Source organism: Sinocyclocheilus rhinocerous, unplaced genomic scaffold (genome assembly GCF_001515625.1).
Source record: "Sinocyclocheilus rhinocerous isolate Xijiao unplaced genomic scaffold, SAMN03320098_v1.1 scaffold625, whole genome shotgun sequence".
Classification (NCBI taxonomy): Eukaryota; Metazoa; Chordata; class Actinopteri; order Cypriniformes; family Cyprinidae; genus Sinocyclocheilus; species Sinocyclocheilus rhinocerous.
This window is the reverse complement of record NW_015646350.1, coordinates 195,728-210,134: the sequence shown is the minus strand read 5'-3', so window position 1 is coordinate 210,134 and position 14,407 is coordinate 195,728. Positions and strand designations below refer to the sequence as shown.

Genomic DNA, 14,407 nt, shown 5'->3' with positions numbered 1-14,407 from the left:
ATGCAGAATATTTGCTTTATAAGTACTAATAAACAGCCAATATGTTATTAATATGCATGCTAATAAGTAACTAGTTAATAGTGAGAATTGGTCCCTATAATAAAGTGTTACCTAAATTCTTTAAATTATATTTATTTAAAAGACTTTAAATTACTTTTATAAAGGTTATTTATAAATTCTAAAGACAATTGTACATGTTTAGAACAATTATAAAGGCATAATACAATATAATACACTCAAAAAATATTGAGTTATTACATTGTTCTTTATCTGTGCAGAACTGCCTGAGCCGAAATTGTCAATAGAGTCTCAATGGAATATGTTTTACCCAACTGAGAGAGTGACTCTGAAGTGTTCAGTTGATGAAGAGTCAAATGATTGGGGCCATGAATGGTTTAAAAACAGAGGTTTGCTTAAAGAGGATGAGGACATTTCCTTTCCTGGAAACACACTCTCCATCAGCTCAGCAAAAGCGGGTCATTCAGGAGAGTACACCTGCAGAGGAAAACATCTGATGAGAACATCGGTGACTACAAGAGAAACTGAAGCTGTGCAACTTCGTATTAAAGGCAAGGAAAACTGCTTTTGAAAACATGATATTCTATGATTGATACATAGGAAAGAAATTATGAGAGGCACCTTAAAGTTCAGTTTAATGAAGAAGTTGTTTATAGTTTATAATGTGTTTTCATTTGCAATGTCCTGTACCAGTGTACAGTGGTTCATTTCAGCATTTGCAGTTCCCTTTCAGTCAGTCACATTCGACGTTACGTCAGAACGACTGATAAATTGGGATCTCGCTCGAGAGCCCAATCACCTTTGAGTGTAACAAAACAAGCCACTAAATATTGGCGTGAGAGCTTTGCATCGTGCACCCCGCCCCGCACAGTGGGTATATAAGGAAGAGCGTGTGCAATAGCACATTCAATTTTCGCTTCAGAGCCGAGCCTTTCTGCTTGGGAATCACAGAAGAGTGTTTACAGACAGCTTTCTGTGTTGGTGTTACGGCGCATCAGCGGAGGTTTGCCGGTCCATTGCTGCTCCATTTTCTTCCGAGTTTGGACAGTGTGCTGCAGTTTTCTTAATCTGTGGTCGTGCTGCAACCTCCCCTGTGCGCTTCAGCACTTATATTTCTAAAAGAGCATTTCTAAAAGAGCTCCACGGATGACGCAGCATCTTTTTAAAGATGGCTTTCCACCCGTGTGTTTCTGGATGCGGTCGTTTTCTGGTTCTATCTGATGGTCACGATCGCTGCATCATGTGCCTGGTCTTAAAGCACACTGAGGCAGTGTTCGTGGATGACTCATGTTCCCGTTGCGGGGACATGACCATTGCAGTGTTGCGGTCGAGACTCCTCTACATAAAATGTGGGGGAGTCCCCCTTGCTATGCCCTGTTCTAGTTCCTCCACCTCAAAGCGGAGGAGAACTTATTCGTTGTGTGGTCAGGGTAGCCTGAGCATTACAGTGGGGACTTCCCCGCCGAGCACGTCTCCGTGGGCCCCTTGCTTCTCCAGCACATCGCAACCCGTGGAGTTCTGTGATGAGCCTACTGGTCCTAGGGGACCTAGCGTCTCATTCGGGGCTCCAGCGGAGGACAGGATGTCGATCACTGCATAGGGGGATGAGCTAGGTTCTGGGGAGGAAGACCCAGCTGCATTGCCCCTCTTGGGGAAAGTAGCGTTGCCTGAGTCAGACCCAGAGCTGACTGCTATGCTTTCCCGGGCTGCCGAGAGTATCGGGTTGTAATGGAAGCCCCCTCCATCGCCTGAATGATCCAGGCTGGATGATTGGTTCCTGGGGGTGCCTCAATCCGATCCTTGGCGCGCACCCCGTGTCCCATTCTTCCCAGAGGTGCATGAAGAGGTTACTAGATCTTGGAGGGTACCTTTTTCTGCCCGAAACAGAGCTAGTGCCTCTTTCATCCTCACTACCCTCGATGGCGGGGTGGCTAAGTGGTATGTGGAGATCCCCCCAGTTGAGCGCACTGTTGCACTGCAGCTCTGCCCACAAAGCGCTGTTGCCTGGCGGGGTAATCCACGCCTCCCGTCCAGGGCCTGTAAGTTCTCATCCGCACTAACTGCACCCCATTGCCCTCCTGCAGGTCTACGAGGCCAAGGCATTGAAGCAGCTGCACGAGGGTAGTTCGGACCCAGGCGTTATGCAGGAGCTGCGTACGGTGATGGACCTTGCCCTACGGGCAATGAAAGTCACTGCACGGTCCCTGGGTCAGACGATGTCCACCTTGGTGGTCCAGGAACGCCACATTTGGCTTAACCTGGCGGATATGAGGGAGTCCAACAAATATAGATTCCTCGACTCCCCATTCTCCCAGGTTGGCCTGTTCTGTGACGCGGTGGAGAACTTTGCCCAGCAGTTCTCCCCGGCACAGAAGCAGAAAGAGGCTATTAAGCACATCCTGCCCCGGCAGCCCACTGCTGTTTTCACCACACCGCCGGCCGCAGCCCCTACGCCTGCTCATCGACGAGGGCGCCCCCTGCTGCCTCTACTTCCGCTCCAGCTTGGCCTCAGCAGCAGCCTTTCCTGGCGGCAGGAAAGCAGCGGAGCCCATCTCTGCCCCTGCCAGACCCGTAATGCCTAGTTCACACAACAGGATTTTAAGCCCGATTTAGCAAGTTAGCAAGCTCGTCGACAGGTCGGGCTGTGATCAGGGGAAAATTAGCGCTCGGCAATCTTTATGTGTGAACTACCATTCAACTTCTCGCGTGTGTTTTCATGACAAAACATGGTTTTGGGACAGGATAGAGTCATTGGGTGACAGAGCTGTTGTCAACTCGTGTAGTGTGTGACCCCCTGTTATGGATCATTTACGTAGTGTCGCATTGTGTGAACACCACAATGACTTCAAGACAGACAGCAAGTCAGGTAGTCTGAACAGCATAGCGATCTTCCGACGTTTTAAGTCGTGTAGTGTGAACAAGGCTTAAAGCGTCTGAACAAGCGGCGCTCCTGAGACGGGGGACCCGGAGACTCTGGATTGTGCTCTTTAGGAGATGGTGACTGCACCACTCCTTCCCCCGGAGGAGGGCCGGGTGGAAAATACTTGGTTCCATTTTTGTCCATTTTTGCTCCCCAGCCAGTGGTACACAAGCTTTCAATAAAAGAACGGTTTCCTTTATCTCCGGGTCCCAAGAGGCAGAGGTTGGCAGTGTACGACGCGTTGCCTCGACACTCTCATCCCCCTCCCCCTTCACCAGTGGGCAGCAGGGTGCAGCTCGAGGACGCTTTTCCTTCTCAAGTGCCCTCTGCCCAACCATGAAGCCAGGTAAGTGTTGCACCACATGCTCAGACCCCACTCCGCTGCGATGCTATGCCTTCCGGGTTGGGTCCCTATGCTCCACCTCGCTGCCTCACTGCAGGTACATCTGTGGTTCCTCTGGTCCCACTTACACAGTTTCTGGGGGCCTGGCCAGCACTCCCCAGGCCGTCTCGCTGGCTCACGAGGACCATCAGACTAGGCAATGCGATTCAATTCGCCCCGCGTCCCCTCCAAGTTCAGGGGCATTCAGTTCACCTCTGTGCTGGACAAAGATGCTAGCGAAGGACACAATAGAGCCGGTCCCTCCAGCCGATATGAAGTCAGGGTTTTACAGCCCGTACTTAATCATACCCAAGAAAGGCGGTGGGTTACGACCAATCCTGGACCTGCACGTCCTGAATCGGGCCCTTCACAAGCTCCCGTTCAGGATGTTAACGCAGAAATGCATTTTCCAATGCATTCGTCCTCACGATTGGTTTGCAGTGATCGACCTGAAGGATGCATACTTTCATGTCTCAATTCTCCCTCAGCACAGGCCGTTTCTCCGCTTTGCGTTCGAGGGACAGGCATATCAGTACAAGTTCCTCCCCTTCGGGCTGTCCCTGTCGCCTCGTGTCTTCAGGAAAGTTGTGGAGGCAGCCCTTGTTCCTCTAAGGGAAAGAGGCGTTCACATTCTCAACTACGTTGACGACTGGCTCATATTGGCTCAGTCACGAGGGCAGTTGTGTGAACACAGGGACATGGTACTCAGTCACCTCAGCCATCTGGGGCTTCGGGTCAACTGGGAAAAGAGCAAACTCTCCACTGTGCAGAGGATCTCATTTCTCGGTATGGAGTTGGATTCGGTCAACCTAAAAGCATGTCTCTCAGCCGAGCATGCCCAGTCGATGTTAAACTGCCTGGATTCATTCAAAGGCAGGAAGACGGTCCCACTGAAACAGTTTCAGAGGCTCCTGGGGCACCCGCCGCTCGGTTTGCTTCATACGAGACCACTCCAGCGTTGGCTTCACAACTGAGTCCCAAGATGGGCATGGCAACGCGGCTCGCACAGGGTCTCACTCAGCCCGTCTTGCCACCAAACCTTCAGCCTTTGGTCGGACCTTGCTTTTCTACGGACAGGAGTTCCCCTAGTACAAGTGTCCAGGCATGTTGTTGTCTCAACAGATGCCTCTGCCACAGGTTGGGGTGCCATGTGCAACAGGCATGCAGCATCGGGGTCCTGGACAGGACCTCGACTGCAGTGGCACATCAATTGCCTCGAGTTGCTAACAGTATGGCTTCAAATTGCTGCTACATGACAAGCATGTATTGGTCCATACGGACAACACTGTGACTATTGCCTACCTCAACCATCGAGGAGGTCTACGCTCCCGTCGCATGTCGCAACTTGCCCGCCATCTCCTCCTTTGGAGTCAGAAGCATCTGAGGTCACTTTGTGCTGTTCACATCCCAGGCGAGCTCAATCGCGCAGCCGACGAGCACTCACGACAGCCCGCACTTCCAGGGGAATGGCGACTCCACCCCGAGACAGTCCAGCTGATTTGGAGATGCATCAGGGACGCACAGGTAGACGTGTTCTCCAAGTCTGGCCATACTGGCCCAACCGGACCTGGTTTCCAGAACTGATGCTCCTCGTGACAGCCCCTCCTTGGCGAATTCCTCTGAGGAGGGATCTCCTTTCTCAGAGAGGGGGCACCCGCGCCCAGACCTCTGGAATCTCCACGTATGGTCGCTGGACGGGATGTGGAGGTTCTAGGTGATCTATCTCCAGCAGTGGTAAACACTATCACTTCAGCGAGAGTGCCGTCTACGGCCTTGAAAGAGAAGCCCTTTGAGTCTCTGCAGTCAGTGGAGCTTAAGTTCCTGCCTCTGAAGACAGTGCACTGGCTTCTGTTAAGAGGGATATTGGAGGCAATAGTCTTGGCCTACCAGGCCCAACGTCTGCCATGCCCCCTGGGGGTGAGTCCCTCAATAGCAGACATCTGTAGAGCTGTGGGCTGGGCGACACCTAACATGTTTGCAAGATTTTATAATCTCCGTGTAGAACCTGTGTCCTCTCGTGTACTCGCCGCAGATGGCCGGTAAACACCGGGACCTGCTCAGTGTCTATCACGCTTGCTGTGCCATTCCCCTCTACGGACCGGATATGTGCTTAATTACTTCACAGGCAAGTTCCCCTCATGTGAACCCTGTTTGGAGTTCCTCCAGCACCCTCGGTGGTCAGGTGTGGCGGAGCGCCGGACGACAAGTCCAGCACTCATGTGTTTGCCCAAGGTTAGCCCCTGTGCTGGGCTAGGTGCCCATGTGTTGTGATTCCCCCTAGAGGTGATCCCACATGTGTATTCTTCCATGATACGGCTATCCTTGTGGTAAGCCTGTGTCTTTCGCTGGCAGAGTTGCTCTGCCGTCTCTGCTCGGTATTGACCTCACCCAAATAGGCTGAGTTTATGGCAGGGACTTTCCATATGTAGCACTGACTTGTTGGCCCGTCCATATGTGTAATCTCCACATAATACCTCCTAAGTGCAGGATGTGGCTTCCGTAGCATTCCCTTACTCAGGTACGCTTTCCCAGTGTTATCCAATATCCCACTGTAAGGAACAGCAGTGTCGGTCCCCTCTGCCTAAGCCCTGTCCTGTCTTCCGTCCCAGCCAGTGTGGGAGGATTTGCCGGCTTACGCAGGGCACTGGAGAGGGGGCAGCAATGGTGGCGTTGGTTTCGTCAGTCGTTCTGACGTAACGTCGAACGTGACTTACTGAAAGGGAACGTACGTAACCCTCGTTCCCTGAAGAAGGGAACGGAGACGTTATGTCCCGTCGCCACAATTGCTGTACCACCACTGAATGGCTGGGGCACACCGTCTCGGCTCCTCAGCGAAAATCTGAATGTGTGATTGCACGCGCTCTTCCATATATACCCGCTGTGTGGGGTGGGGTGCACGATGCAAAGCTTGCACGCCAACATTTATTGATTTGTTTTGTTACACTCGAAGGTGATTGGGCTCTCAAGCGAGATCCCAATTAGTCAGTCGTTCTGACCTAACGTCTCCGTTCCCTCCTTCAGGGAACGAGGGTTACATACGTAACCGAGACATTTCCTGCCTACTCTTGACAACAGCTTTCAGAGGGCAGACACTATTACCAGCAACCAAATAGCATTTCAATGGAAAACATTTTTTTACCCAAGTGGAAAAAAAAGAGAGTGAAAAGTGCTATTGATGGATAGTCAAATAAATGGGACTATGAATGGTTTCAAAACAATCTCAGCTTCCCAAGGATGAGGGCATTTCCTTTCTTGGAAATCCTCTCAACAAAAGCGAGTCATTCAGGACAGTATACATGCAGAGTAAAACATCTGAATGAAAATCTGAAAGAAATTAACAAGAGTTCAGATAGTCACAGCCCAGGTGTCTTGGAGAGGTCAATGAAGATATCGTTTTGTGCTTTCCATACACTCAAAAGATTATTTCAGCCTATTTTGAAGATTTATGTATTTTAATAAAATGTTCATACATTTGCATTATAGAGTTTTAACATAAACTAACAAACTTAATGTGATGTATATTTGTTAGTCGCACATAAATTAAATAAGAAATGAGATTTATGAAATAATACTAATACATCAAAAGTGTTTTAAATACAGAATAACCAGGTTTATATATTTATCATCAATGAATCCAATTTATTACATGTAAACCATTCAACAAAGCATATATATTTTAAATAATGAATCATGCTAGTTCCAAAGCTAACCATATTTAACCATGCTTATACTATTTTCTTTTTCAAAACTAACATATTTATGCCATTTTTAAAGAATTTTAAGAAATACATCTTGAAAATATAATTATGTAAAAAAAAATCAAATAGATGCAAATAGTTAATGAACTATGTCATGATTTATGTTCTTGAGTGTGGACTGGTTTAGTTTCTTTACTGTTGCACTGACGTTTGTATAATAGAGTGGAAAGTGTCAGTGTGTTTGTATAATAGAGTGGAAAGTGTCAGTGTGTAGTGGAAAGTGTCAGCTTTCTGGTTATGTTGAAAAGGATTGTCATTGGGCAACTCAGTTCATTTAGCGGCAGATTACCTTGAACAACAAGCACCTGCAAATCATGACAGTTTTTGTTTGAAGGTGGTCCATTGTTTCTAATTTTACCTCTCTTGCTCCTAGGCATCACACCAAAACCAACCATTACAAAACATGAATGGTTTGAGTTGTTCTACACTGAAGAGAAAGTCCAGCTTGATTGTAACATGCCAGGAATAGGTTGGGAATACCACTGGCATAAAGACTCAAATCCTCTGATCACAAATCCAACTCACACTATTGACGCAGTATCTCTGACTGACAGTGGTAACTATCACTGCAAAGCACAGAGAGGAGACTTCTCAGTGGACAGTGAGACTTTACAAGTGCGAGTTCAAGGTGAGTTAGACTCTTGTGTCCATATAAACTACCTCTGCGACCATTTCATTTATAGGATATAACCATGGCAGTGCACTCAGTGAGTTTAAAATGATAACTTGACATGTTTAAGGGACAGTTCACCCAAAATAACATGACAGTTCTTTCATCATTTCACACTCATGTCATGTTGTTTCCGACATGTATGACTTTCCTCTTCTGTGGAACACAAAAGATATTTTGATATTAATTAAAAATGCACTCATTATTGTCCATACTAAAGTCATTGGGGTCTAATGTTGTTTTGAACCCCATTGACTTTCAGAATGTCTTTATTAAAGGTAGGGTAGGCGACAGGTGATTTCGGAAGGCTAGCAATAACAAGCTAGCTCTGAAAGCATAAGATCCCACCCTGCCTGCAAATCACTCTCCAAAGCCACGCCTCCTCCATAACGCATGAACGCTCACAGAAAAAGCTTTTTCCCCCTAATTATGACTTTTAAATTTGAATATAACTAGAATATTGTTAATAATATTTAAGAATACAATTTAGTTTTTCAGCCATTTTGACAGCCTTAATTTTTGCTTTTTAAGAGGAAATAATTGAAGGCCAAACATTTGGATAACAATTTAAAACTATGTCAGTGGGCAGTATATTATTTGTCAATACCGGCTTTCTGCTTTGATTGATAGTGTTTTCATCTTTTCATCAAAGATGATCATTTTCATCTTTGTCAATGAACAAAGTAAACAAATGGTCGATTGATATTTATATGTTTTATGCGGGCCAGCTCCAGGCATGGGCAGGGGTGGGCTGAGCCCACCCAAATGTCTGTCTTGCCCACCCAATCAAAACTATAGGTAAAGATTGCGTTAATCCTTTTATGCAGTGATTAAAAGCAATCTGAAGCGGACTGTATTTTGAGATGTTTAAGAGCCCCAACAATCATAATATAACATTAGAAATGGCATAATTTTTCTTTTATTAGCTGAAAGCAAAGGCGTGCTATATTCACGCGGAGGCTTCAGTCTGTTGCGGAAAAGCAGAGGCTGACAACGAGCAAAAATGGGCAGAAATATTTGCGCGCTATCAGTGTGTACGGGAGTTTAATACATATCTACATGAATATGTGCCTTAGGCCACTGAAATTACCTGAGCAGTTGAATTATTTTTCTAGAAAACCTCGCTCATTCAATAACGTGCATTTACTGCATGGACGGGTCAAGAAGTATAAGCGTTTCAAAATGCATGTATACAGTTCAGTTGAAAGCTTACCCATTTTGAATGTGACGACAATAGCATTTTTCTGTTTTGCATTTTCATCATATTAGGAATACAAATAAAATTGAATGGTGCATATTTTAAAATAAAAATATTATTTGCAGTTCAGATTGATTGCTTTGCAAAAAATCTTATTCTTGTTATTTTACTGTTCTTTTTTCTTATTTTAATTTATTCCCCTAAATCAGTTTAAATCCTATATTTATTTAGTTCCTTTAAATAAATACCAGTACCATAGAGGTCTGGTCTTTATTTTCCTCAAAACAATTGGTCCCCCCAGTGTTCTAGAGTAGACATTATTACGGCCTTGTTTGGTATAAATAAAAAAAACTTGGTTAAAAGAATCAGCAGTGTAGAAACAATGATCCAGAGACAGAGAACAAAGAGGGCAGTTTTTTACTATTCAGTAAAGAAAAAAAGTTTATTTTGTTGCGAAAGTTAATGATATTCTATGGTTTGCTATAGGCTGCCCACGAAAGCATGATATTGCTCTTTTTTCAGTGTACATATATCAACAACACTGCAATAAGTTGCATAGTTAAAATAGCAATATCTACAGTCTAAATTTCTAGACTGTATCCCTCCCCCTCCCCTGTATCCCGCCCACCCTTCTATAGCGCTTAAGAACCGGGCCTGGTTTTATGAATCATTTTATTAAACAAGTTACTTTACTGAAGGCTACCAGGAAAGCTACATAATTAAGTTGAATAAATTCACAATATGTGCCCGTTCATTATTAATCATATGCCTAATATATGCTGAAAATGGCTTCGTTAATATTGTTTCTTTTTCCTTCACATTGACAGTTACGAATCACATTACATGAATCATGTCAATTCAAAATGGCGAAATTAAAAAAGTTTTTTTTTTAGTTTGCTTCCCGGATTATTTTTGTCAGTCATTTAAAATTTCTATCGTAAAACAGCTGTCAGATATGAAATGTTTGGCTACGTACATCGCGCACTTTATAGCCACTAACTGAAGTGTCGCTTTGAAATTTGCGCTATGCAGCTTCTGTGAACATAAAGCCCTACTTTGATTTGATTGGTCATCTCAAATATTTTTTGACATTGACGAGGTTTAAGTTTAATCTTGGTGCTGTGCAATATCTTTGCAACACGAAGGAAGAGTTAATACTATATTAGGCAATTATTTCACAAAGTAGCTACACCTTGACCTCATAGCTGGCTACGGGCATGCTCACAAGCAGTTGAATGTAACGCTGTCAGTTTACCTCATGTCTCATTCACCGTTGAGAAAACATTACAGTACAAAGCACAGACTATTAAAATAATAACGCCTTCCGTTATTGCTCAGTTTGCAATACCATAATGGAACCCACTGATGACGTATCATGTCTGCATGAACAGGGAGGTAGAACAGCCAATCGTAGCCCTCGGACCGAGGGATATGATTGGACAAACATTTTTTGCTCCTACGCCTTCCACAGACAATATAAATACATATAAAAAAAATGTATACCACTTAGTAACTTAGTGATTGCTATCGGGATGTGAAGAGACTTTCAACCATGATAAAAATAAAAAATAAAGTTTTTCAACCAAATCACCTACCGTGCCTTTAATGCTCCACAAAAGAAAGAAAGTCATACAGATTTGGAACGGCATGAGGATGGGTAAATTAAGACAGAATCACTTTAAAAGGAAAAGCACTAAGGGCTATCCTGATTAAATGGCTCAATATATAATGTATTTTATTTTAAAAAAAATGATAAAGTAACATATTACTTTGCACTAAGCTCATCCACCTGCATTTCTGAGTCTGGAGACTGAACTGAGCGACATCATGACAGGGGATATGACTCTCCGGTGTAACGTCTCAGACGGCAGACAGTGGAACTACACCTGGTACATGAACGGACAGCAGCTCAATGGATCCTCGGATGTACTCAAAGTGACAGGAAATGAAGAAACAATCAAAAGTGAATTCAAGTGCAAGGGCATAAACACAGAGAGACCGCTGTACTCCGCTCTGAGTGACGGCTTCATAGCCAATAATATTTGTGAGTAATGGGAATATTTATTATTAAACCTGTTTCATACAGTGTATAGATGTGAATAACTTGTGCATTAGAACAATGTCGGAATGTTTTCAAGATTTTTAAAAAAATATATATATTTTTTTAGTATATAGATTTTATTTTCAGTGAGATTATACATATTCAAGTACATTATCGACAAAACAGACAAAAAAACTTTTTACCATAAAACTCGTATTTCTATATAATATATTATACAATGTTTGGAGGAAATGTTGATTTAACTCACTTTAACAAAATGTGTGCATTTCCATCATTATTACAGTATTTAAAAGAAAAATACTGCTGGCCATCTCAGGATGTCTCGTCTGTTGTATTGTAATCCTGAAGGGTACTGATTCAAAGGCCCACTATGAAATATATTTTATTTAAAAATGATAAAGTAACATATTACTTTGCACTAAGCTCATCCACCTGCATTTCTGAGTCTGGAGACTGAACTGAGCGACATCATGACAGGGGATATGACTCTCCGGTGTAACGTCTCAGACGGCAGACAGTGGAACTACACCTGGTACATGAACGGACAGCAGCTCAATGGATCCTCGGATGTACTCAAAGTGACAGGAAATGAAGAAACAATCAAAAGTGAATTCAAGTGCAAGGGCATAAACACAGAGAGACCGCTGTACTCCGCTCTGAGTGACGGCTTCATAGCCAATAATATTTGTGAGTAATGGGAATATTTATTATTAAACCTGTTTCATACAGTGTATAGATGTGAATAACTTGTGCATTAGAACAATGTCGGAATGTTTTCAAGATTTTTAAAAAAAAATATATATTTTTTTAGTATATAGATTTTATTTTCAGTGAGATTATACATATTCAAGTACATTATCGACAAAACAGACAAAAAAACTTTTTACCATAAAACTCATATTTCTATATAATATATTATACAATGTTTGGAGGAAATGTTGATTTAACTCACTTTAACTAAATGTGTGCATTTCCATCATTATTACAGTATTTAAAAGAAAAATACTGCTGGCCATCTCAGGATGTCTCGTCTGTTGTATTGTAATCCTGATCGTTGGATGCATCGTTCTAAAAATCACCCGTAAACCAGGTACAATCAGCAATTAATACATATACTTCTGAAATGAAGCTTCTTTATGCTGCTGGTCTTGCATGCAGTGTTATTCATACCAAGCACCAGCCTTGTGTCACCCATTGCTCAGACTACAAATACTGTAGTACCACTTCTGTGTACACTTAGTTTGGATCTCTCGATATATGCACGTTAGTGTAAACAGGGTTTTATTTACTGATATTTACTTTTGGTCTAAACAGTGTCTACTATAATGTACACTCAGTGTAAACACCATTTACACTCTAGTAAATGTAAATAGCTGCTTGCCTTAAAATTTAAAACTGCTTTTTTTAAACACTTCACCCTTTGACGTAGATTCAGACATCTTGAATTTGTTGTCTACCATTCAAAAGTCTCTAATACTCACCCAGGCTGCATTTATTTGATCAAAAATATTTTAAAATATCATTACAATTTAAAACTACTTTTTCCATTGTAATATATTCTAAAATGTAATTTATTCCTGTGGTCAAAGCTGACATGCAGTGTTATTCATACCAAGCACCAGCCTTGTGTCACCCATTGCTCAGACTACAAATACTGTAGTACCACTTCTGTGTACACTTAGTTTGGATCTCTCTATATATGTACGTTAGTGTAAACAGGGTTTTATTTACTGATATTTACTTTTGGTCTAAACAGTGTCTACTATAATGTACACTCAGTGTAAACACCATTTACACTCTAGTAAATGTAAATAGCTGCTTGCCTTAAAATTTAAAACTGCTTTTTTTAAACACTTCACCCTTTGACGTAGATTCAGACATCTTGAATTTGTTGTCTACCATTCAAAAGTCTCTAATACTCACCCAGGCTACATTTATTTGATCAAAAATACAGTGAATTAGTAATATTTTAAAATATCATTACAATTTAAAACTACTTTTTCCATTGTAATATATTTTAAAATGTAATTTATTCCTGTGGTCAAAGCTGAATTTTCAGCATCATTACTCAGTGTCCAGCATGGTTCAGTGTCACATGATCTTTCAGAAATCATTCTAATATGCTGATTTGCTGCTCAAGAAACATTTATCATTATTATCAATGTAGAAAACAGCTGTGCTGCTTAAATGTTTGTGGAAATTGTTATACATGTTTAAGGATTATTTGATTACGAGAAAGTTCAAAAGAACAGCATTTATTTGAAATAGAAATCTTTGTAACATTTGATAAAAGTCTTTACAGTCACTTTTAATAAATTTAGTGCAAGTCTTTGTGACCCCAAACTTCAGTCATGTAACAAAAACACAATGACACATAAAGAGCTCAATCATATAGAGTTATTATTGTTGTGATTGTCTAACATGACCACATTTTACACTCAGCATTATCTTGTCTGTTTTGGATTACATTTTATATGTAATTACTCCTTACAAAAATGTTAATTTCTTATCATCAGAGGTAAAAGAAACCGCACCAGAGGATTTATTTTTCTCAATGACAGACTCCAAGAACCGTAAGTTTTGCTCTTTGTGTGTGTGTGTGTGTGTGTGTGTGTGTGTTTGTGTGTGTGTGTGTGTGTGTGTGTGTGTGTGTTCTGATATATATGGTTTATGAGGACACAAATGTGTATAATGGCACTTCCTGTGTCCCCATAAACCAAAAGGCTTAAACATACTAAATGGTGTTTTAAATTGCCAGTAGTTTTCTGTGAGGGGTAGGTTTAGGTGAAGGGTTGGTGTAATGTGTGTGTGTGTGTGTGTGTGTGTGTAGAGGTTCTCTATAAATTTATATGGGTCTTTGATTACTCTGCAGAAACTATTTCACCCATGAAGGAGTACATGGACAACATACCAACAGAGCTGGAGGGTATGTGCTTTTACTGACATTACAATCAAATGATTTACCAATGTACTATTTCCCAAACGTTATACTTTGTAAAAATATTAAGTGACTCAAAGTGAACATGTTTTTACTTGTGTTACAAGCCAAAGGTATGATTTTGTATTATTAAACTACTGTAAATGTAATTGCCACACTGTGTTATTACTCAGAATGTCAGGAAAAAGCAGAACTGATCTCTGACTGTGCTTCATCTTTTGATCTTTCTATTCATCAAAGAATCCTGAAAAAAAATTACCCAACTGTTTTAAATTTTGATAATAATAATAAGAATAAATGTTTCTTGAACAACAAATCAGCATATTAAAATGATTTCTGAATGATCATGTGACACTGAAGACTGGAGTAATGATGCTGAAAATTTAGCTTTGATCACAGGAATAAATGACATTTTAATATATATTTAAATAGAAAGCAGTTGTTTTAAATAGTAAAAAAAA

At 42.0% G+C, this 14,407-nt stretch overlaps 1 protein-coding gene across 1 annotated transcript in view; it reads left to right on the top strand.

Moving 5' to 3' along the window:
* LOC107707367 (titin) overlaps positions 1-14,407 on the top strand; it is a 57,495-nt gene that overhangs the window by 7,103 nt on the left and 35,985 nt on the right. The window contains exons 9-17 of the mRNA XM_016511355.1: positions 279-569; positions 7,452-7,706; positions 10,727-10,990; positions 11,292-11,357; positions 11,432-11,695; positions 11,997-12,098; positions 13,525-13,581; positions 13,881-13,934; positions 14,120-14,175. Of these exons, the coding sequence (XP_016366841.1) occupies positions 279-569; positions 7,452-7,706; positions 10,727-10,990; positions 11,292-11,357; positions 11,432-11,695; positions 11,997-12,098; positions 13,525-13,581; positions 13,881-13,934; positions 14,120-14,175 (1,409 nt within the window). The remainder of the gene's footprint in view (positions 1-278; positions 570-7,451; positions 7,707-10,726; positions 10,991-11,291; positions 11,358-11,431; positions 11,696-11,996; positions 12,099-13,524; positions 13,582-13,880; positions 13,935-14,119; positions 14,176-14,407) is intronic.